At 30.5% G+C, this 26,756-nt stretch overlaps 1 protein-coding gene across 1 annotated transcript; it reads left to right on the forward strand.

Annotated features, from left to right (window-relative positions):
- Positions 1–3,048: 3,048 nt before the first annotated feature.
- LOC145314265 (irregular chiasm C-roughest protein-like) lies at positions 3,049–26,331 on the forward strand. Its single transcript, XM_080154112.1, has 5 exons — positions 3,049–4,105; positions 12,819–12,949; positions 18,285–18,401; positions 18,641–18,944; positions 22,773–26,331. Exons 1-5 carry the CDS (start codon positions 3,169–3,171, stop codon positions 23,483–23,485), a joined length of 2,202 nt encoding a protein of 733 aa, XP_080010238.1. The 5' UTR covers positions 3,049–3,168; the 3' UTR covers positions 23,486–26,331.
- Positions 26,332–26,756: the final 425 nt, after the last annotated feature.

Below are 26,756 nucleotides of genomic sequence, written 5' to 3' on the forward strand. Positions count from 1 at the left end.
TTGACGCATTTTATATAACATTTAGATTTATTGCCAGGTAGCTTGGTTTACTCTGTAAAACAAAATTATACAAGAAAATCTTTGGCCGAAAGATGATGTACATCCCCCATGATAAACACAAATTTAACCCTTCAATAGATTACAATTAGTGCTTTAAGTGTTTGGACACTATTCGCGATAAACCAACCAATCAAAATTCAATAAAAGTCCTCAAAATTTTTAATCAAACAAATTAGAAAGGTTATAATAAAACTTTGAGGACTAACTTAATAAACAGCACAATGTCCCCTCCCTCTCTGATTTAGCCCCTTTTTTCTGTATCCGCCTCTTTCGTAATATAAAGCATTTAGTTTTTTTTGCTTTCACTGATTATAATGTTGCACAAAAGTAAGAAATCTTTTTTTGACGGAGCAACAGTTTTTAGAGCAATATGTGAAAGAATTGATTTAAAATAATTTTTTGAAACTTTTTTTTCTACTGTATGGTTTATTATTCTATGTTTTGGCGTGTTACACGAATCTTTCATAATGAATAATAGTATCTAATACGCAAGAATGGGGAAAGTTTCCAGGAATAGTTATTTATTGCATCGTATTATAGACAGCTTTTCGCTGATATTAAAATGAAAAAATATAATATTAAAAGATTTGTTAGCGCCGAGTGGCCGAAGGTCCGAGCTAACATATTTTATGATTTTTATTTTAATGTTCGTGAAAATTGTCATTAATACGATGCTATACATGATTTTTCAGTATGGCAGAGAAGCAGCTGATATTGATCGGTTTCGAAGCCATACTGGAAAAGATTTTTTTAAAGAGCCATGATGTTGAAATTTTGTGCTTTCTAAAGCCAAGAAGCAACTATTTGCTAAATATTGACGTCGAAATAAAGAAATTTTAACCTTAAAATTAACATTCTTCATAATACATGAATTTTATAAATTCATCTTACTAACTTATTGTATAATACTAAACAAAAAATCTCATCTTACATTATGTAAAAATTCTATGAAAGTTCGAGGATTTTTTGGTTTTTGCTATTTTGATTGACAACAAAATATACAATCATGTTTCATGCCGATATCATTCTATTGACCTCAAATAAAACCTCACTGCATAAAAATCCTAACCTTTGAAAATAAAACAAATATTATGGTTAAAAAATCACTAAACCTCTTCATTTGTGTTTTCTACCTTTTCAGTGTAAATCCAATTTCCTGTTTTTGCCTTCAATTTTTACTTTTATCAGAAGCACAGTTACTCCATACTGGGGCAAATCCGTACGTCAGTCAGTTACTACCGTTCATTATAGTAATAATTACTTTTTGCCTAAACTCGAAGAGATAATTCAAGAAGTAAGGATTTATAAGTATTTAATAAGAATTTGTATTCTTAACAACTAAGTAAAGTTTTCTTATTAAAATTTAAACAACTTTACTTTTAACACAATAATCTTTTTTTTTCATTAAGGAAGAGTTGATATTAGATGTTTGTTATCCATACTTTACTTCACATTTAAATTTTAATATGTGTTTTTTTGCTTAGGTAGACTTATCTTGTTCAAACCCTCTATAAATGGCCCAAAACCTGCCTACAACTTACTCTTATCTTAAGGAAAATTGTAAGGTCAGGCAATTTACGAGATCCTACTAAACATACAAACATACATCCAGTTACTTTATTATATGAGAGAAAGAGCAAAACCCCGACATAGAGCTTTGAGCGATATAAGGAAAGGTATCGCAAATGGCCCAGGGGCTTTTTAAAGCTTCTTCTCCATCCTTCTGGTTATCTATCTATCCATTTTTATATCTATCTATCCATCTCTGTTGAGTCTGTATCTATCTATCTTCTTGTGGATATAAAAATAGGTGTGATATAAATTGCGCCAAAAAATAGTGTAATAGAATCGTGAAATTGAGAATAATCTTTAGAACTGTTAAAATCGAAATAACAAACATAAAATGCTATATATTAAATTCAGATGAAATAGAATAAATTTGAAATATTTATTTGCTATCAAATCCTATTAAAAAAATACTAAGCTAGCCTAGGCGTTAGGGTTTTCTTCGTCTTTTGACTATGTAAAGCAAAATATAAGACTTAGAAAAATCAACCTCCTATGATAGCCTAATATTTGTTATAGGATATGTTCCATTATATTTAGCTGTATATTTATATCTTTTGCTTGTTGATCCTTTTTTAGAATAATGTCAATTTCTAAACTATACTATTACGAAAAACAGCAATTTTATTTGATTACATTTAAACATATATTCTTTTCTGATGTTGCAAGTTTGACAATTTTTGCTGTTGATTTTTTAGACGGAAGTAATGGCACATTATAAAATTATTTCCCCACCTCCCTTCCGCCATTACTTACCGTAATAATCACTTCGCCTCTTTTCTTTTCCTTGTTTTGTCCGCTCTATGGATATATTTACCCCAATTTTCACCCACTTCCCCTTTTTTGTGCCTTTCCTTACACCTTTAAGTATGTACATTTTCCCCTTCTTTGGTTCAAGTACCTAATTTTCCCCCAACCCCAAATCCCCCCGGCACTTAAATCTCTTTTATCAACCCCATTCCTTGACACTTTGATTTTGTTATATACCTAACCATCCATCCATCCCACCTAATCAACACTGTCCCAAGCTATTGCACCCCACCTCCCCTTTTTATCCTTCATAAAAGTTTAATTTCTTCTCATTTACTACGAATAAAAACCTTCCCCTCTTAATGTTGCCCTCCCCCAGGTCAAATAATGACCCCGCACGTAGTAGTAAACTAAATCTGGTGCGTGTAATTTTCGCCGCACGGACCCGACATTTCGCGCGTTTCTCCGCCGTACCGTTCCGAATTTTCTCCCGGTGAGTAACCAAAACAATTATGGTTGGAAAAGCCATGCCGTACCGGCCCATACCACAAGCTAATAGTAATGACACCTTTGTAAAGGTACAGGCATAGCCAGAAGGAAATGCCCAATATTATGGGGATGGACGGACAACCAGCCTAACCAGTGTACGGACGCATATGCCTATCCACCACTGCGTACCTCAGTTTTATCTAAACATTTGTGCAGTGAACATGTGCGAATTTTGTGCCTAAAAATTGTTAAACTTTGAAAAATAAAATTTTTAAAAAAGTATAAGCCTGAAAAAACAACAAAATGAAGTTGTCAAAGCTTATTGTGACTTTAATAATAACAACAACGGCATGCAATTGCCAAAACTCTCAGAAATTTGTGAAAGAGCCTTCGGGTATCAAAGAAGTAATGGAGGGAGAAACTATTTTGCTTGAATGTTCTGTAGAAAACAAGGCCGGTGTCTTGCAGTGGACCAAGGATGATTTTGGCCTTGGGACAGACAACGAGCTGGCAGGATTTGCCAGGTACAGGATGGTGGGGACACCAGGCACTTGGAATCTGGAAATTGTGAATGCTAGCATGGAAGATAATGGTAGATATCAGTGTCAAGTTGGAGCAACAGACACCGTGGCACCTATAAGATCAACCTACGCCCAAGTGTCGGTTTTGGCTGCTCCGCAGCCGCCAGTTATAACCGCCGGCCCTAAGTTGATCCTCCGTAACGGCAAAACCTCAATGGTTCAGTGTATCTCCAAAGGCGGCCGCCCTGCAAGCACCATAAGATGGTTGGCCGATGGGGTTGAGGTTTTAGAAGGTGTTGAGACTAAAGTTGAGGAAGTTACAAGCTCCAAGAGAATGGCCACTGTCAGCACATTAACTTTTCCCGTCAACAAAACCTTACAAGGAGTTGTTCTTGAATGTGAAGCTGCAAACTCCGTGGACCCCGAACCTAGGCTTGTCAGTACAACCTTAGAAGTTGAATATGAACCTGAAGTTAATCTAGTACTGGAACCTGCGGCCCTATACGAGGGCGACAAAGCTCGTGTCATGTGCAATGTGAAAGCTGTGCCCGAGCAGGTCGAGTATAGGTGGGAGGTGGCCGGTGTTGAACTTGTGGAGGCCCGCGGGGCCAGTGAATTGTTAATTGAAACTGAGCGTGATATGGATGGTAAAACAGTGTCCTGTATTGTTAGAAATACGCTGGGACAGAGCTCGGCTCAGATCACTTTGGATGTTAAATGTAAGTTTAATTTTATTGATAGAAAAAGTAGGTTGTCATTTTTCAAAGTCATATAAGAAAGTTACAAACTATTAAGAAGTTCTTTTAATTTTGACATGTGGAAAAGTTAGGGGTAAAAAGGGTTACATTAGATGAAAACCAACAGATTTGTTTCAATAATGATTATTCTTTGACTGGTGAAATATGATAAAGTTTTCCTCTTATAGAATTCCCCTTTTCTACTAGGATATCACTTTTTCAAAACAAAAATCTAGCTATGATTACATATTTTGCAAATATTAAAAATCAAACTGCTGAATATGCCTTTTAGCCGTAAAAAGTGAAATTGCACTAATCTAACAAGTTTCTCTGTAATCTGTATAAAAAGTCGTTTTGTGTCATGATGAGGGCTAGATGAAAAATTTGTTGTAATTACATCTGATTATCTATAATTTGTAACAGAACAAATCTTCAAACTAGATTCCTTTGCTTAAAAAAGTGGTCTGGGTTCGATCCTTTAATATTTCTTTTTATTTTGAATTAAAAGATATACAGATAATAATAAATTTTTAAACTATGAAGCACAGAAAAAAATATTTTGTATTGACCAAAACCATTTTTGTTGCAAATTGCATCTTAAGTATTGATATTCCTGATTAAAAGTTTTTTAAAGATCGGACCAGGGTTTTTTAAAATGAAAAATTCAGCAGGGTTTGAGTAAGGTATGGGACATTGAGAAAGAGAAGGAGAGATAAAAAAGTAGAGAGAGAGAGAAAATCAATTTTTTATTGCATTGTGTGAGACAAGCCCTATTAAACCCAAATTTTATTTTGGTTCCCAAAACCCTAAAGTGGGGAGTGCTGTGTCATCACATCCACACAAAAAATACATAATCTTAAAATATATAAAGTAGTTAGTTTTTTTTGCCGGTAAAGAATTCTCCATTTTAGTGAAGCTTTCATAAGGTCCAAGCTGCTAGTGGCAAATAAATAAGAAAAAGATGTTTAATGGCAAAATTGTGAATTTGTTGTAAATACATTCTTTTTTGATGATTTGTGGGCAAGTGGATGAACACCCTGTAATCAAAGGAAGAAAAGAAATGAAGATTGCTAATATCAAACCAATAATTTTACTTTTTGTCCATCAAAGATGAAATCTTAGTTGTTAAAGACAGAGATGTACAGAATTAGATTTTACCAATAAAAATAATTAATTGAATAAACTATCCTATTTTTGTTTTAATCCCATGTATTATACCTTTTCATGACTGAGAAGTACAAGAAGAATGGCAGTACAAGAATTATTTTTTGAACATAAATATTATTGCCCATCCCTTCTCTTTGCAAGAAAGGTTATTATAAATCGATATTTTACATTTTTTGCAAGTCTATAATTTTCTAAATTTTAAAACTGTATATTATTGATGAAATTTGTTCCTTTTTTAAATTTCAGATTATTTTGAAATCAACTGACTTAAAAAATTAGTTTAGCATTTAAAAGGGGTTCAAATTTAAAAATGTAAAATAAAAACTGAAATATTTCCAAATCCTGTTAAAATATAGGCGATATTTAAAAATGCTTTAAAAATCAAAGACATTTTAATCTAACAAAAGCCTAAACTACTAAGAAAAACCGCCTTTCCTTTTTATTAGCGAAAGCTACAAATCGAGGTTTAAAAATAAATATTCCTTTTCATAGACAAAATTAACATATTTATTGTCAATTCTTCTGTCGTTTTAACTAAACTAAGGTTAAAAATGTTAGTATTTCTTATTTAATTCAATTGCTTTGGACCTTTGGTGTTCAACCCACTGTTTAAAACCTAAAATATTTAATTTGTGACCAAGTCTGTTGTGTTTGTAGACTTTTGATGGAGCAAAAGCACATTAAGACGGCCAAATTTAAGATTAAAGACGAGATAACTGGTAATGGGACTCACACATTAGAATACTTCTAATTATGATCTACATAACTGATAAACAGGCAACAAAGGATAGGCATATGTTGCAGAGACGTCCATGGGTGGGGGTAAAGGGGTGTTTACCCCCTTATTTTACCACTCTCAATATTTTAAAAATACATCAAATTACCCCCTCAAACCTTTGAAAACCCTCATTTCATCCACTTTAAAATTGAAAGCTTGGACGTCACTGATAAGTTGCCCATGGAGACGTAAATAAAACCTTTAAAAATCGTCTGACTAAAAACCAAACATTTTTTTTTCCTTCTGCGGTCAACTAAGAATTTGATATCTAAGTTTGTTTGAATAGCAAAAGTATCATTAAAAATATTTTAGAAAGAAGTGTTTTAGCAGTTTTTCCATAGTTTAAATATATGTTTATTCCGTAAGATAACAAAGTCCTCGAGACATTAGAAAAGTTGAAAGCAAAGCGGAGTAACAAAGATAATTTATGGCCGATCTCATATTCTCTACTCTACAGTAGGGTGGATGGAAACGATTTAGCTTGCTTAAACAGTTAATATTTTAACAAAATATTTAAGTGAATTTTTAATTGGTCACTTATAAAATACAAATCTTTTTGACATTTAAAACCATTACTCGTATGAGTTGTTTATTTAATATCTTTAAAGTTTTTCACCTGCCCAACTTAGTTAGAATAATTTGATACTTTGTTTTCTTTTTATGTGCTTATTGTCCAACTATGAATTTAAAATCCAATGCTATAATGACAATAACTGCTAAATCAACCCATTAAGATGGAAGAAATTTTACAAGTTTTAGAATAAATATATTTTATTCCTAAATTTTTTAACAAATTCAACGTTTTTAAACAAACATTAAGATTGTTAGATTAAAATGTCCTTAATTTTCCAAAAGTTAAAAAAAGGGTTGTTTAAAACTGTGTCTAAAAAATGTAAATTCTTTGACAGATTAAAGGATTTAACTAAAAAGAAAATCCCTATAAATTAGTTTAAAATGACGTTTTGAATTTTTTATCAGCTCTTAATCAAAGTGTCTTTCTGCCTTTATCACAATTTAAATTTTTTTCTCGTTAACGAGCTTTTTTTCAAAGGATTTTTAATGCAACAAAATAGAATGTTGTTGTAAATTAAGATCTATTTTAACTTTTAATTAAGTCACAAAAAATTTAATCACAAAAAGCGAGTCTTTAGTGAGGAATATGCAAAAAAAAACTACATGGTTAAAGGCATAGATGGTAGGACCTAATTTTTTTGGTTATTAAAAAAAGATTTCTGAAGTTTGGAATTTTTTTAAAATTTCAAATAATATTTTTAGATCTCAAAAAATGAGTTCATAAAACTTTTTGAAGATCAATCTTATCCCTTTTATCTCTGACAAAAGCATTTTAGAACCCTTTTTAATTTTCTTTTGTGTTTAATAGTCCCGTTTTAAACAGAAAAATTTGAGGCAAATTTGGACCAAATTTTTAATTACACTGCTTCATTTATATTTTAATTCTAGAGAGTAATTATAAAGTTTTTTTATGTTTAATGCACTTTTTAATGATGTTGTTCTATTACATACATTTTATTTGTTTAATTTTTTAAAATGCATAATAACCATACAGATTAAACAAGAGATTTAATATACAAATAAATACAAAATGTTTTTGATTTTAAAGAATGCGTGGAAAGTTTTAAACAGAGAAAAATAGTGGTTGAGGGGGGGAGGGAAGTAGTGGGATTTTTTTTCCAGAACGATTTTCTAAAGGAGAACCCGATCAGTTCAGGGTTAGATATATCCTTAGCTACATAAACACAGACAGATAGATATCATATTACTTTTAAAAAAGGATATGTTGCTGCTACTTTATATAGGTATATAGAGTAGCTACGCTTTAAAATAAACTCCTTTTATATTGGCATACTAGTTTTTCAAAGGCGCACAAGTTGAATATAAATTTTCGGTTATCAGAAGAACCCAAGGCATAACTAATTTCAAGTCTAAAGAAAAAAAACGAGGTCTAAAAAATGGGTCTGATTTGGTTCGGTTACTCTAAAATCCCCTAAAAATTAGCTCGTTACCGTATTTTATGTTCCTCTTTAAGCTTAAGGATTTAGATTTAGCTTAACCAAGAACAATCTTGTACATTTTATTTGTTAAACAAAGGAAATTTTATTTCTATAAATTGATTTTATCCATAGAGTAGTTTCGCCTCTAAATAAGAAGCTGTAAATCTCCTAATTTTTGCTTTAGAAATATTTTAAAGCTTGCTGATAATAATTCACTTCTTTTGTTTTAAAAAGTTAAAATTTCTAAACAAGTAGTTTTTAAAACTTTTTTTTTGAAAATAAGGATGATAAAAGCGAAGGTTTTCTTGCAACAGTGTGCTTCATCATACTAAATAGGAATCAACATCTCAAAAAATAGTATTTATATTTTTCACTGATTTATGCAAGTATATATGAATCAAATATATATACAATATATATATATTATTAAACCAAAAACCATAAGTTGTCCTTTATAGGCAGTTATAGGAGGGAGGCATCTAGTTATTGCATGACTTGAAAACTATTACCCACACACATTTATGCAAGTTTAAAGGCCTAGTTTTCTAGTTCTGTGGCTTCACAGGAAGTCTTTTGCATGCCTCATTCGCTCAACTAACTATTTCAATACCGAATTGGGTTGTAGGTTAGATGGTTCCACGTTTTGTTCTGTACTAAATAGGGTATTTTCATACTGACTGTTTTCCTGACAACCATTCAAAAGCAAAATATAACATTAATTAGCTTTGCAATTTCAATATTTATTTCCACTATATTTTTTTTAAAATTATTTATACAGAAAGTACAAAAAGTTAACCAATTACCATCCACCAAAGATTTCCTAACCATTAAGTAACCTAGCTACATGCATAAACAAAAAGAAAAGAAAACCCCTCAAAAATAAACATTTTTACTTTTATGCATAAGAATAGCTTGATTTTTACTATGCCTCTTTTTAAATGCTTTTTAAACATTGTCAATTTGGCTGGCTGACATTTATGACTTTCCTTGTGAAAAATGTTCACAAGAGATGCTTTGTTTACTAATATATTTTACTATTCCAACTTTTTTTGTCCTTTGAAATTGTCTATTGATGAATATGCAGCATACCTCCCCCCTCCACAGATCTCCCCTCTAATTTACCACCCATAAAAAAACATACATAAAGCATACAAAGTGAAAAAATTTCTCTCCCTCTGCAAACAAACAAAGTTATTTTTAGGGGAAAATTTATGAAAAATTATTTAAAACTTTCCCCCCGGAACAAGGATGTTTACATTAAAAATAGCAGTGTTATAGTCAGATAGAAAGAAAGAAGGACGGTCAGAAGGATGTACATTTAAAAGAGGTCACGTGTAAAGTAGCTTCGCTACTAATAAACCTATTGTATACTGTTATTTTGTACACTAGTCTGCAACTTAAAAGCAAAAATAAGCACACAAAAAACTAAGCAATGATTTGAGACTTTTTAGTTTTATTATTCTTTTTATTTGAAAGCCTGAAAGGAAAAGCAGAGTTGTTTATAAACTTTTAACTACCAGAAACAATTGAAAAAATGTTTTGTTTCAAAAAAGAAAGTTCTTTTTATTTCAATAATTTCAGTGTTTAAAAAAAGGCTGAAACCTTACCAGAACTCATACAAATCGTTGTTTTTGAGTTCTTGATGAACACACATTCTGACAATATTATTAGAGTTTGGACATGTAAGCTGCCCCTAATATAAATGTAATTGACCTTGTATCTGTATATTATCCTCATATGATAATCCCCCTCCTTTCTGACATTATTACTTCTAAATTGGATTGCCTTATTCCTACCCTAATAATCTAGATTAAAGGGATTTAACATCTGAAAAAAAAACTTTATTTCTACTCATGAAAATAAAAATCTTGTGTTTTTTTAAATATTTGTGGTTTGCATTTCCTTCAACATTTTTTCATAATTTTTAATTTTTTTTCTTCAAAAGTAATATCTCTATATTTTCTGCACTGTATCTCCTTACATATGGCCTAAAAATTATGTTAATACATTTTTACAATTTTTTGATTCTTTATTTTGTTATAATTTTTTTTTATAAGTTTAAAGATTCATGAAAAAGAATTTGGCTAATCAATTAATGATACACACAAAATTTGTTTAGAGTATATTTTTGATGAAAAATATTCTTTTTTTTTACAGAAAATATAAACACCGTCTCTATATTATGGCCTTAGGCCCGATTTTTGGGTGAAATTTTGAGAAGCATATATAAAATATATGTATCAAAGCAAGGGCCTATGTGCGTGCGTGTGTGTGTAAACGTGCGTGCGTGAATGCACGGCAAAACGGGGAATCTAGATTGAATATAATTTATTACTTATTGATAATCTTTTCCCAAAATCTGTATCAGAATTTGATTATTAAAAATTTGGAAATAATAATTATATTATGTAGTTCTCAAATGAAAAATAAAAATATTTTCAAAGTGAAAGGTACATGGGAAAATAAAATATGAGGCCAGCAAGACATCTATTTATCTAGCTATCTATCTACCCAGCCCAAGCCAAGATATAAAATTTCAGTGTAATTTATTAAAGTTGACTTCTCTAGAAAGCTATGTTGGGTATTTGTATATGCTTTTTATCTATTTTATCAATCTTTACCGTGGTATAGCAGGGGCAAAGAATTCATTATTTTTGTACTTTTTTTAACAAGGAAAATAACGTCAAAAATATGTGTAAATATTTACTGCAATTTGAATAGTTAAAAGCCTTAATTTTAAAGGAATGAGCATTGTAGAAATCTAATTACAAACTTACATATGCACTCATAGAGCAGCTGCATTAAAAATAAACACCTACATAAAGACAGCTTCTCATGATAATAGGAGAAAAATGTTGGAAAGGTAGATTTGATTTTTCTTACTGATATCCTTTTGTATTTCAAGAAAATTCACACCCCGCCCTAAAGCCCTGTTTTGAAAAGAAAACTTAATAGGATTAACTTTTTTATGTTAGATTTAAGATATTAAACTTAATAAACTACTTTTAATAATTTTTCAACCTATATTTTTTAGAAATAATTATTACTTTTTTTTTAACTAGGATAATAATGTCCATATATCGTTCTTTAATTGCTAGAAAAAATCAAATTTTAGCGCATATTTTTAGCAGGTACAAATATGTGAAAATCAAAATCCAAGCGTTTGAATAAACTTTTGTATAAGAAAATGAGGGAGGAACTCATAAGCGCACTTCTTAAAAATGTAAATAGGTAAAATAATAATTTTTGCATTTGCTAAAGATTGGATGAGGGGTGGAGCTACTTTGCTAGTCCGATCCTTAAAAACATTCAACATCGTTAATTAAATAGATAGGTAGCAATTCAAGGCCTTTTTCACATGAAAACTGAAGAGTTTTTGTTTTTCTTATCTCATCCTAACTAATTTTAATAAAGGAACAGCTTTAAAGAACCGATATAATATGAGATTTAAAGAATATTTTTGTTGAAGGATCGAACCCATATTTTCAGTGCGTTTACATGCGGAAAAAGAAGCATTATTTTTGAAATACGACATCAAATGCAAAATTTTAAATCTTCCACAATCTTTACATATTCAAATACTTAAAAAAGTATTTAGGTAAAAAAATATAATATAAAGGATCTTTAAAGATACTTCGTCGAAGAAAATTTATTTAAAAAAACATTGTTCTATTTTTACACAAACTTAATGTTTTGTCTTTAATGGACTCGCCAAACATATATTCTTAACTGCCCATTTAAAGACTTCTTTTTAAAAAGAAATTGGATACTTAAAAAGATTATGAAAAAATTCTCCACCCATCTCTTTTGTTCTTCTAAGCATTCCTTATTAGGTTTTTGGTGTGTAATCAATACCACACACACATATGTATCACATCATTAGATTTTTAGAATTCAGATTATTATAACAGCACAAACTTACAAACTGCTTTACTCTTCTCAATAAACAACCTGCTTAATTATTTTGTATTGTGTCTTTTTGCAAATATGAAACCCAAATGCAAATGTAAAATTATATTCGCAAGAGATTGCACACCTAGGTTTTGCATTAAAGACATGTGTTTTTGTCCTACTTAATGTTTTTTTAAGGCAAGGCTTTTTATTAAAATATTTTTTTTTAGATTTTAACTTGATATAGGCAAACATCGTAAAAACTGAAGATAAAACATTCTTCAAAAACTATTTGGCATATGAGGAACAGCTAATTTGCTTTGTTCTTTTCCGCTGGTTAAAAATAAGACAAAGATAAATTATTGTCATGTTTAAAGAGATTTAGAGCTCTAAAATTGTATGAAGCTAAAAAACGGAAGTTCTTGACAATAATGTCATATTCAGGGATAAGGGGATAGGTCAATGATTGTTAATTAACCTTTAAAAAAAAAAGATAAATCTTAGGCTTTAAAATATTGTAATCCATTTTTCCATTCAATTTTTCCCCTCAAATTTTCCACTAATCCAAAATTAACTAAATCCTTTTCTCCCTGAGACTTTTTGTGAGTATTACATCCGTAGACAATATTTCAATAGGCAGTCATTAACATTCAATACAGTTATACTGGGACCCGGGATATATTTATAGGTAAACAATTACTTCTTCGTTGATAAGCATCATAACAGCATTATAATAGTACACAAATTAAATTCATACATTTGTAGTAAAAGTTCCTCAATATTTTATTCAGTGATAAAAAATAACTTTGTCCCATTTGACTTTCATATTAATATAAAATATTTTTAGATGCTCCTGTATTTGAGAAGGCCCCTATTGACGTGCTTGGTGACGAAGGTGAACGTGTCCGTCTGGGTTGCTCTGTCTCTTCAAATCCTAAACCAACTTATACCTGGGTCAAAAATGATCTCTCAAACGAGGTAAGATTTAAATAATCTGTCAATTAAAAAATCTAAATGTAATACTCCATTTTACGTTGAAAAAGACATTTTTAACCTTGGTGTTGCTTCGCTACTTAGGGTCCTAAAAGTCCTCTTTTTGGATATTAATATTAAAGTTATTATTCTTTAAGTTCTGTGAAATGATTAAAAGCACTGAAATGATACAATTAAATTAGAACCTTTTGAAAAACAGATAAGATCATAAAAACTACATTTCTTTTCAACTAAATTAAAATATGATTTATAGTTGCCATATATACATTAAAGGGTTGGTATTCACGTCCGCATATTATCAAATCTGCTTAGTGTTTCGTTGGTTGTTAAGAGACATTTTAGAAAATATAAGAGGAGGTTTATAATATTAATAAAGAGCAGCAAGGGAAAGGGCAATAATTAGTTGATAATTATATGCGGTTCTAATAATTTAATAAAGTGTTACATATACGGAAGTGGTTGGCCAATTGTATATTGGTCAGTTGATTATAAAAGAATGCCTCGCCTCTGATCAATTGATTTTTCATTTCTTTTATTCGGGGGCTTAAGCCCAGATTTTCAGATTAATTTTTAACTAAAACAACTATCTACAAAGCAGACACATTAAACATACAATATTTTAAATTGCGTTGAAAATAAAAGGGGAAGGAGTAGTTTTTTTTCTATGCCTTACCTCTACGGTGCATTAACCCTTGGGGAAACTTTTTAGCCTTTAATAATTTACTGAAAAGCAAATTATAACGTAGCTGCGCTCCCGAAGGCATTAATACTAGTAAGTGTTTGGGGAAAAGAAAAAGCGCTGATTACATTTTTAAATCTAAATGACTCGGTCGTTTTTCTTAGTTTGATAAAATCTGGATTACACAAAATATATCAACTCACTATAATATTAACAAGGATGATAACATCCATTGCAAGCAATGATTGATAAATAGTTATAATTTATTAATTCGTACATGATAAGCCTTTGAAAAAACCTTAAGATATGTCTAAAAATAAAAATTAAACTTCAATTTAATCCTATTTTTTCTACCCATTTATCTATCTAACGAGATGTAATAACCCATTTCCACAATAGATAGCTAGTAAAATATAAATTTGGATAGATAGATAGAAAGATTTCTCTCCATTTATCTATCTAACGATGTTAATCATCTACTTCCCCCATCATCAATAATTCTTTTACTTTTTAACGAAAGGACTTTACAATTTATTTTTCTTTGAAAAATAAAATCTTTCTAAATTGTAAAGTTGTTTATTAAACGGCGGATTTTTTTTCTCAATTTAACTAAATAAAATTACGCCTGAATTACCCTCTTAAATTTTAATGAAAATTACAATCGGACAGTCTTTGAACAGCATAAAATTGGACAAAAAATAGCCCTTAGTCGTTTGATCGTTTGTGTGTTATGTACAACCCCTTTTTGAAACTCTTCCTCTCTTTAGTATCTTACACGGAATCAAAAATCATTTATTTTCTGTTTAACTAGACAGTAGACAGGGGACAGGGTAAGTTTATCTGAAGATAATATTTTACTTCCTTATAAAAAAAAATATGGATGTGCATAACCAACCACCCCCCTCCCTTAAAAAAAATTTAGTAGGTTTCATAAATCAACTTATACTTTTTGTTGTATAGCATAAGTGTCCCTTTTTTGACATGAAAAATCATAGATATCTTGGCTAGCTAAGTAGACGCTCTTTTTATGAATTTTCTCGGTTACCGGTTTTTAATAAATGTTTTGAAGGATACAATAAAAAAGGAAAAAGAATAACACATAACTTTTGTTTACTTATATATAAGATATAATCCCTAGCTGTAAGTATTGGTTAGTAATTTATATATTTTCAAATCCCCTCATTTGAATGTTAGAATATTTTAAAAACTGATTCAAAGATTTTTTGTTCATAACGCATTTTTAAATCTATCATATTCATCATATTAGTTCAGCAAAAAGGTCTAGAGTTATGCTTAAGTTTGAATATATACATAGAATTGTTTGGATTGGGTTATAAATTAGTTATTAAAACAAGAACATTAATATTAAATTAAATTTCAATTTAATAAAAAATTTACTTCGATTCTAAAAATATCTTGTAAACTTTTTCAGCTGTCTGAAAAAAAATCCCCCCCTCCCCCAAAAATGAAGATAACAATTATTAACCTTTGAACTGTGGGTAGATTGACGCCCCCAATTTTCAAAGAACAAAAATAGAAAGGAAAATATTATTTTGAAGAAATCAATTTTACCCAAATTAGGTAGCATGTAGTTTTCTTCTACATATGTGATCCAGTGACAAAGTAATATGCAAATAAACTATAAAAACATGGATAAATATCTAGGATGGAAGGGGACATTGGGCTGTTTATTACACTAGTTCCCAAAATTTTAAAAGACTTTGGGGACTATTATTGAATTTTGATTGGTTTTTTCATTATGTTAGGTGCCCAATCGTTTCAAACACTAATTGTAATCTACAGATAGGTAAATTTTGTGTATCATCATTGGAGATGTAGATCATTTTATTGTCATAGTCATATCCCTTTAGATCCCTAATTTATATTGCTTTTTTTTTCTTTACCAATGCGATGATTTTACCATTTCCTTTTACTTAACTCTTACTCCACCTTTTTATTTCTTTGTCTTTTTGATCTAATTTTACAACTATTTACCTCGCCATATATCCACTGGGTATTTTTGTTCATATGTGCTGTGTCCTTGCAGTGCATAGGCCTCAAAAATGTTTTTAAGAATTAATTTTCTTGTTTTTCAAATGTCTGTTCTTTCTTTCTTTTTCTCTTCCCTTTTTCTCCCCCTTTCTTTATCTCTCCAATACATCCATTTCGCAAACAGCAAATCAAAACAATCGTTCTAAAATTAGTTTCTGAAGGATAAAGGGGCAAAAAATAATAAGTCCCTCAATAGATTATTTCTGCGAATTTTGTCTACAAAATACGCCAAGAACTATTACGTCCGTTTGCTGTTGATGAAAAGGAAATAAAAACAAAAAAAACATTTTTTGGGGGAAATTGAATTCGCCAATCGTACGCTGTCTTGGGTAGCTTGATAATTCTAAAGGGGAAGATTAATTTAACAGCTATTGTCCTCTCCATTAATTGTATGATAAAAATCGTTATTATTTTGCGCCGGCTACATTGTGCTATAAATAAACGAAGTGACCTCGCCCCCATTGAATGATATATAACGAATTAAAAGAAATTATTATGTTCTTCATAAATCATTTTTCGCCCCATAAATCCTTTGGCAAAATAGAACTCTGCACATAGCGCGGCCATAAATCAAAAGAACAAAACCAATTTTAGAAGCAATTTCTACTGGTCAAAAGAATCAAGGATATTTGAATTCAAAACCTAGGTCACAAAATAAAAATAAATCCTAATATGCTTTAAACAAATGATTTAGGTTTTTGATGATTCAAAATTAATTTTCCAATTAACCTTCTTGAATTTTAATTTGGACTCTTAAATTTATTTTTCAACCTTTTAGCATCAAATCCTTCAAAAATAGTTTTAGGATAAGAATTGCAAAGCCAGGTCAACTTTATAGAAAGGAGCGCAATAATTTTATTTATGTAGATTGCTTTAATTGAACAATAATTTCTTTTTGTTGCCAATCTACTAAAAAAGTGACTGTGACCAGTTCTTCTGTTTTTCTGCAACAATCAATTTTGGTTGTCTAGCTATCTCTTTCACCCCATTCTCTTCCTTATTGTATACCCTTATAGTTAATCAGCTTTGCTACTATTTAATGTAATCGTCTAAATCAACATTTTAGGTTTTTAAGAATCTCTGTGTGTGGTTTAAAAAAGACTTTTTGGGGTGATTATCCTTATCTTTACAGAAAGATTATATGTCTTTTTTGCAACCTTTCAAGGAGCGAAGCTTTTCTGTAAAAGTAATACCTTGTCAAACTAGATACTGATAATTTATTTGTCCATTAATTGGTTAACATTACTGCCAATAAACCCTTCATTTCATGACTTTTGTCTGGAAGTAATACAATGTATCATAATAAGTTCCTGTTTATAATCTAAACCATTTACCTTAACCTAACTAAAGTAAAAATGCACCATGAAAAAATTACTTTTTAAATGTTTTTATTTTTTTTGGTACAAAATCATTCTTGTTAGGCATCTATTCAAACATAAAATTTAACCATTTTATGAGAGCCAAAATTTGCGCCAAAAAATGCACGCATTTACTAGGTTCTTAAGGAGAAAAATGCTTAGTTTTACAACTCTTAAACTAGCAAGTGCAATAGCCTTGTGATTTTTAGTAGGGTTAAAGGATAAGGCAATTTTAGGGCTTTCTTAGCATTTACCTAACCTCTATTATTATAAGCAACAATATTTTAAAAGTTTATTTGTATTTCTACCTTACGTCTCATACTTTTTGCAACCTATAAACAACTTTCTTTAATGATTTTCTTATTCTTTTACCCATGGCAATTTTGTAGTACTTCCCTTGTTATAAAATTTAAACATTTTACTTTATGTTTGCTTTAATGAAGGTCAACTGAAAAGTATAACAACGTCAACCATGAAATTAGAATAAAATTCTGCTTTTCTAGGAGAAAGGTTTAATTTCTTGAAATTTAACCGGCTATGGGGATTGTAAAAATGGGAATTTATGGCCGTTTTGTCAACATGGTTCTAATGGAAATATCACCCTAGTTTAGGGTAGCAGAGCTACTCTATAGATCTTTTTCTGTGTCTTTTGGGAATAGACAGAAAAAGCAACAAAAAAATAGAACTAAAAGACGCCTTTAAGTTTTTGGGCAATGCGATACAAAAAGACATTTTTTTATTATCCAAAATTGAAATAAAGCTTCGCTTTTATGTATTAATACATCCTTGTTTTAAAGATTTTCTGTCCGTAACAAATTTAACTCAACAATGTTTTTTGTTCAACTTTTTTTTGCCTATGAATAGAAGCTTCAGTATTTTTTACTCTCTGCTGAAATCTTATTTAAAAGCAATATATTTCAGAAAACTAGAGTATTAATCTTAAAACTATATCTATCTATCTTTCTTTCTATCTATCTATCTATCTAATGGATTTACTATTACTTGGATCTTACACCAGATTATAATGTATTATGATAAAGTGAGACTTGCAACAGGCTAAAATAACGATCCATCTTCTTTTCCCAATCCCCTCCGCTTCGATTGGCTGAACTAAACAATAAGTGATGTCCATTTTAGCAGCCTAAATTGAACACAATTTTCCCCTGTCATAATATCCACGTATATTATACATCCATATTATATCTAAAATCTAACAATTTATCTATTGTAGGAGGTAGGACGTGGAGAATTTCTAAGCCTGGTGCTGTCTAACCGTACTGCTGGTAGATACACATGCATGGCCACTGCTCAAGGTTTTCCTCCTGTCACAAGTACCGTACTTGTTCAGGTAAGTTTTTTAGAAACTTAGCGATGTTTTAGTCAAAAAAATTCTACATTTTAGTTGAAATCTCTTATATTGAAAAAAAATATTTAAAAACATTGTTTTATTGCAACTTTTGACCTACAGACAAAGAAAAATATATTTTATGAGTTTAAAATTACACCTTTTTTATAGCTTCAAAACTACACTTTTTTTCCGGCCTGTTTATAAGAATATAAATTTTCTAATATTTTGTTTTGGTTAAGGTCCGAGGCCCGCCCACTATCGTACCCGGCCGTGAGCTGCAATACGCCACCGTCGGCCAACCCCTGCACGTCATCTGCGAGGCCGAAAGCGTGCCGGAGGCTGACGGCTTTACCTGGACTTTCCGCGGCCACGAACTGCGGCCCGGCAGCAGTTTGTACTCCATCCTGGACACACGGCTGGGCAATATTGTGCGCAGCACCCTGGTGGTGGATGCCGCACAGGCAAAACATTTTGGAGAATATATTTGCACCGTGAAGAATGAGTTAGGAAGCACATCTACAATAATTGCTCTTAATGAAATAGGTAATTATAGTTATTGTCTATCAGGGAGGATAGGAATTGGGCATTTTAAAATAAATTTTGACTTAACAATAATGAACTGTTTGTCTCCAAATTTTCCACATTCTTCTATGTTGCTAACAATTACATCATAATATACCAAATTCACACTAAAAAAATATAACTTTGTCTTACTGAATGAAATAAGATGTTTCTTCCAAATGCCCTATACCTGTAGGTTCATGAATGTTATTACTTCAAACATTTGTCATTGATGTAATTAGCACTCACTATTTTAATTCATTATTTCCAAGGCTGGTGATTACATAGTAATGGGGTGTTTATTTGTCTGTCTGTCACAGCTTAAAAATGGGGGAAATTGTAAGCTGTATATAAAATCATATTTTGTATACAACAATACAAGAACGATTATATTAATATAAGCAAAATGTATAAAAAAAGAAAATTTTGAATTATTAAAGAACACAACAATTTAAAACTTTTAAAGAATATTAAAGAGGGAAAGTAGTTAGATTTTCTTGAACACCAGACCTACAAACACAAAAGACTTGTAGATAAGCTTCGCTATAAGTATTATAAGCGTGGGGACTTGTAATTTAAATAAAACTTCAAGTCATCTTTTTAAGCGTGGTAAAAATGCAAAAAATGCTCTATCTACTATGTAATTTGGTGACTTTTAATAATTCTAAGTTTTTTCAAAATTAAGTTTACCAAATATAAGAAATATCAACAAAAACTGGCCTAAATAAATCTATATTTTCAATAGTTTATATGATTATATGACCAAAATAAAATATTGAACTGTCATTGCCATTAGAAATATCATTGTATATTCGAGGTTTTTTTTTTATCATACTGTTTTAGGTAATTTGTATTATGTCAGGCATATTAGTTCTAATTATTTCATTTTGCCCATCAAGGCTAGATCTATACCAACTACTTTTAAGTAGCTATTCTATTATTTTATTTTCTGCTCAGTCTACCTAGTATAGAGTAATCAGTCTAATATGATGAGATTGTGTCTTTTAAAACTTTAATAAAGTCACAATAAACACAATTCAAATGGGTCCATCACCTTTGTAGCGCTTTGGCTAGGGACAATTTATATTAAAAATAAGCCTTTTTTCATTTTGATTTATATCTTTCAATAACATAAAAGGCTGTCGTATAGGGTAAGTTTATTTTGACAAAAAATTAAACATAACTCATTACTCTTGAAACATATAGCTTCAATAATAAAGAATTGAGATTTAATCTAAAAATAACAACTTAGTTCAACTTGAATAGTTTCCTAGTATACCTGTATCACTCTAGCTGACTTTCTGTTCTACAATGACAAGTAGCATTCTTCAGACAGTAGGCTGTGGGGGTAAACTCGAGCAACGCCCCCCCCCCAAAAAAAAAAAATAATATTTTGGAAAGTTTTATTTCCTTTTTATAACCTTTTAAACTATTTATTTCATACCTTAATTTTCTCAATAATGTTAAAAAATTATTGCCTTTCTTGTTCTAGTTTTGTTTATTTTTACCCCAATATACCCTCAAAACACGCAACGATGACAAAACGAAGCACAAGCATATAAAAAACATTCTTATTATATATTGCTGCATCTTAAAGGGAACATCTGTTTTGATTTTTTATCAATGTTAATCTTTTGCTTTTATAGTATTTATACTTGACTTTAGTCTCAATATTATTTTTATGATAACGTTTATGGGCTAATGCTTAAAGATGAACACGTTACTTATTTACAGATGTAAGTGCATATTCTTTGGTTTATTTTGTAAATAATTTAAAATCTTTGAGTACCCCTTTACTACACTTTATTCAAGTCATCGGTACTCAATTCAAATTCTCTAAGTTTTTGTTCCAAATATTTATTGTTAGAAAAGCAACTTCTCTGTAGTAGGAGGCTACTGAACTTATAAACAAAGATAATAATATCCAACAATGACGAAGCTTGTAAACAAATCTATTATTAAATACAGGAATTAAATATAAATATCAATGTACATTATTTTAAAAGAACAAAAATCTGAAATAGGGGGAACTGACAGTCCCTAGAAAGCAAGCATTACATACCTACAGACAGACAGACCGGCAGACTTGTTAGAGAAGCTTCGCTTCACCAAAAAAACACAAAACAAATTCCATGGTAGGCCAATAAAAAGTAAATTAAACTTTTTTCTTAGAAACTAAAATATTCATTCTCTTGCTCAACTAAATTTGTTTATATAAAAACATTTACAGTTTTTTAATAAAACGATAGAAGCAAAATTAATCTTACCTCCAGTTATTACATGTAAAATAGAGAAAAACAGGAGTATCACTTATTAAATGATCACTTTAACATCTTTCCCTGGGTTTAGTAGTGATATAACAGAAAAGTAAATTTATAGTAGCTGCGCTACTTAAAAATCAGACATCAATCAAAAAGAAAGTGTTACCCTTTTTCTTCTTAACATAACACTGCATATACATACAATAGACAACACTAGTATAGATCACTTTTTTTTATTAAAGAGGTACATTGTTGTATTGACCCAAACAGCATTAATTCTAGTAGTTTAACAACAGAAGGACAAGTACACCGTTAAACCTTTAGGATGTATCTAAACAAATTATTTTAAAGTAAATGCTCTGCATACGTTGACAATTACAAACCAAAGAGACATTACAATATAACTTTAATCTTTTTTTAGAAAATACTCTAAATTAATCCTTTGATATTTTCAACATGGGTTTCTTATTATTAAACTCAGTTGGATAGAAATATTGCTTTTTTGCTCTTTATTTCACTCCCCTTTTTCAATCTCTATCTGTCCATCTATCTATCTTTCTATCTATCTACCTCTTGATATCTTATTTCTTTTCTAGCTGTGAATAGAATTTTGCCTTAAAGAAACAATACATTAAAACTTCTTTAAAATGTGTGTCATGTAATTTTTAAATGTATTGAATAAGTAAATATCAAAATTACTGAAAATGCGTTAATTTTGGACGCTATTATCCTTGTTTTTCCTTTCTAGCCTTAAAGCAAAAACGCATTGGATACTTTTTGCTGATTCTTTGACCCTTAAAGTTTTTCTGTAAAATTGTGTTCGCCTAGTTAGCGTTTTCGGTTGGCATAAAAAACAACAAAAACCATCCTTAATTTTAGCAGCACTATATAACGTACCCTTTTTTTGATGAATATTATTATCTAAATAATACAATGTTAAAAGGAAATAATAAGAATTAATAACTCTATTAGGAAAACATTAAAATATGAATTTATAGGAGAATTGACTTAAAGCTCGAACACTAACATATACTCAAAATTGTTTTCTATTTTACGGATACAACCATTATGTTAAAATGAATGCACATAAGTTTCTACACATTATGAAGTCATAACATATAGCTTCTTATAATTGGTATCAACTCAGTTAAGCAACAACTTTTAATAAGCAAATTATATTTATAAAAACTGTTTAAATTAAAACTATTTTAGTGCATCTATATCATATAAGAACCAATTTTAGTAAAATGTCTTTTTAGACTTTTTAGAAGTTTTTACACTTTTTAAGATTGTGTGAAAGTATATGTTATATGTAAATTTATCTCAAACAAAAAGGGCAAAAACGCAGTAACATGTATGAAGATATGTAGGATTAGTTTCTTAGAAGCATAATTTTACATGTTATAAGAAGCCTCTAATTTTTCCAAGATTATTTCATTAAAATAATTATTTTACAGCGTGAATGGTATTCATGATAGAATTGACGTCGACATAACAAACGTTTTTACATTATAAATTCATTTACTAATATTTTTGTTTTGTTTTTCAGAAGCCTTTCCGCTGCTTGTCGTAATCGCCGGTGCTATTGGCGGCCTTCTTCTTACAGTTGTAGTCGTAGTTGTGCTACTAGCCTGCCGCCGTGCCGTTTCCAATCAACCTGACGTTTCCGCCTGGCCGCACAACCAGAACAGCAACGGCGGAGGAGCCGATCGTCTGTCAACATCTACAAACACAACAACAAACCAGGATGACTTAGATGGATCAGACAGCCTGCCAGAAGTATACCTGAAATCCCAACAGCCACCAGATTTGCTGCATTCCAACCTGATTTACGGCTCCACAATGAACCACTACACCGCAAAACCGTACAATGTGACGCCGACCGGAAGTAACGGTGTGGACAACTATACCTACCGCCAGTACGGCTCTGAAAACAACCTGTTGGACAACAACAAATACACCGCAAACTATTCAAATCCGTATCTACAGTCAGTGAGTCCTGTCAGCGATATTTACCGCCATAACAGCCATTGGTCCAACACGATGAATGTTGTCGCTGCTGGCGCCTACAGAAGTCCAAGCGCCAACGCCGAGCTTGGCGGTTATACCGGCCTCAGCAGCCGGCTGGGCGGCGATAACGGTGGGTTTATTGGAGTCAGAGAATCGGCGGAGTACACCAGCGGCCGGTTTAACGCCGTCGCCCATAGTCTACACAGCACAGAAATTGACATGAACGAATCTAGTGTTGGTACACACGTTTAAAAAGTGAACTATAAAGTAGCTTTGCTACAAAATAAAAAAAGACTCGAAAGAGCAAAACGAGAGCAGAAAAATGCGAAAATTTGACGGTGAAAAATGTTCTGAAATAATTGTAACGACATGAACCATAAATTGTTTTTTGCACGGAACTCTCATATGAACGAGAATATGTGATTTCAAGGATTATAAAATTGAAGTTGAAAATTTACTATTTCCCCATTTTCTATTCATTCTATCCCATAAAAAAAAGATAAATTTCATGTAATATTTGCAGTTTTTATAGAAAATTGTAAATTTTTAACCTTAAAAGTAAATTCCTTGGCTTATCTTATCTATATTGTTTAATAATATTGAAGTCAAGACTTTGTGTTAGTAAAATTCCACGACATAACCCCTTTTTCTGACAAATACAAGGTTTTCCATTCAGGTAGATAATTAGAGTTTGCGCGCATCGAGTTTTTCCTTACTTTAAGGAAGCAATACTAATAAAATTATTTAAAAACTTCCCTTTCATACGGACATCTAACGTGCGCTTCGCGCATTTTTTGTCTACCTGTCTTGAAAACCATGACACGAACCTATAAAATCCTAGTTCTGTGCTATGCGCCATCATGAATTGTTCTGATCTGTATCTGCCATACTAGCAAAAAATTACATTTTCACTTTCAATGGTTTTTATGTGTGTATGAGTGTGTGTAAGTAAAATCTTTTATGTCTTATACGGTCCAATTTCTTTTTATCTCATCTCCTTTCTTTTCTACCCCCTTTTTTATCTATTCAATACAAAGATATAAATATAGATCCTCAACCCTTTCTCCCCCGTTCCCACATACCCAATTTGGCTTATGAATAGACTTTTTCAGAGTTGTATGAATCAGCATTTTCACCAATTTAAAATTCAAATAAAAAATTTGTCAAAAATCCGCCAATGAAAATTTAAAAACAAACTACCATTATATTATTAAAACTAATAAGCTGATTACAACAAGTGAAACCTTTTTTTAACTTGAAAACTTTTCTTTATGTCCCTGAATGAAATGGTTTAAAAGGAAGGGTGCAATTCTTTCGAATGAATGGCAAAAAATATCTATTTTGCAGATTTTATCTGCGCAGCGTAAATCTATTTTCTTTTCATTTATCCTGACCCCAGCATATAATATTATGCTAGGAGTTCAAATTTTCACAAAATAGGGGTTTTGATCCTATTTTCAATACATTTTCTACTCATTTTATGCTTTTTTAAACTGAAAAAAGTATTTTTTTAGTTTAAATTAGATCAATTAAATTTCAATTTAGTTTTGACTTTTTAAGTGGTAATGACTTAAATCAACTTTGCTTCCGAAGTTGATTTGCTATACAAAAAAGTTAAAATATTTATAATACAATTTGTAAACAATTTTTCCGCACTAGAAATTTTGTCAAAAGAAAAGTTGGTCATAAAATAACAAAGACAAAAGATTTTGTCCGGCTGGCAGCCTGGTATCAGCCAGTAACATCAGTATGTTGTCGTGCAGTCTTAAACATCTGATAAACCATGCTTCGCTGATATTCACAGTGGTAAAAATTATCCTAATGCGAACATAGACAACTAAAGACATAATACATAATAATTTTTGGAAGACCTTTGACTAAAACAAACCACGTTTTGGAAAATCCAGAAGATTACTACTGTGCTAATATCGGGTCGTAAACCTACTTAACAATTTTCAATTATCTGACACAATGTGATGAAAAAATGTGTTTGCTTTTTTCAATGTCCTTCGTTTTATGACATAATTACCCCTTTTATTGGACTAATTTTTCAAAGGATAACTTTTTAGATAAGAATCTTTCAAATTTTAACAATGTTATAACATAGCTTATACTTTCTTTAAGAAGAGTGTTTTCTTTGCTTTTAGAAAGCTATATCTTTCCCAAAAGAAATTTTTCCCATCTTTGGGCAATAGTATTACCTTAACGTAACTTTTTTGCCACATTATTCCATATCAAATTGCGAATGAGTATAAACCATTATAATTCTGTTTAATCTTGTTATTTTTGGACAACAGTCTTACACAACAATGGCTATGTTAGAGCCGCACCATCTCTTTTAAATTCCGGATGGTTATGAACCGGGCCATTTAAAAACAAAAGATTTTGTATGAGTGATGATACTATACAACTTCCTCTTATATACACACACAATTTTTCCTCAGGGGTGTAATGTATTATTTTAAAGAAAAATTAAAGTGGATAAATACGAGTGTTTATAATTATAAAATTTATAATTATAGCTGTACTTATTTCTATACACAGACATAGACTTTAATTTTATTCAACTTTAACTTGAATTAACTCAGAACTAAATAAATGACTATTCAAAACACAAAATGTATTACTTTTGTGTGTTGAAATCCCTGTATCCTTGTTTCTTCAACTTTCTAAACCCTAGACAAAATTGAAAACCATTTCCCTTTTATTCTCTTCTTCTTAACAACTTCTAGGATGGCGCACAGTCCGATCTTTGAAAAAATTCGAAATCTTTTAAAAACTCAAATTTGATTATTTTTGATTATGTGTCAATATAATGCCATTTACACTCTTACACAATGACTAAACTTTTGATTGTTATCAACTTTTAAATTTAAAATAAAATATTAAGCATCGGACTCAGAACGGGATTTAAAATCTAAGTCTCTAAAAAACAATAGATAAAAAATGTATTAAATTTTAATGTTTTTTTTTTATTTTTAAACACAAGAAATATCTGTGATAATTATAATTTAATTGCTTGTGTATTTTTATTTTAGTTAATTGTAATGTAGTTTTTTAACATTATTTGTACATTATAAATAAAGTTTATATTATTATTTATGTGTTACTTTTTATTTTGGTTCATTTTTTACATTTAGAACGATGACATCCAGTTATTTATCGCATCGTATTATAGATAGTTTTCCACGGCTAGTAATAAAAATATAAGATTACTTTCAGTTTTGTTAGTCCTGAGGGGCCTAAGGCCCGAGCTAACTGACTGTGTAAAATTTAGATAGATTTATCTAACTATTACAACATATATTTGTTCTTATTTGCTGAAAGAAAAAAACATGCATACATACAATGTCTTTTTTATGAATTGCAAATTGGCCCAAAAACTTTTTTTTACATGAGTGAAATCTGCAATAATAATTTTCTTGGCTTAATCTCTTATTCAGAAATTCACATAAACCCCTTCTCCGTAATCATTTATAATAAAAAGTAGAACGATGGATGTCCGTCCGTCTGTCTGAAGCTT

This window comes from Acartia tonsa, chromosome 3 (genome assembly GCF_053477335.1).
Source record: "Acartia tonsa isolate MP-2025a chromosome 3, ASM5347733v1, whole genome shotgun sequence".
Taxonomy (NCBI): domain Eukaryota; kingdom Metazoa; phylum Arthropoda; class Copepoda; order Calanoida; family Acartiidae; genus Acartia; species Acartia tonsa.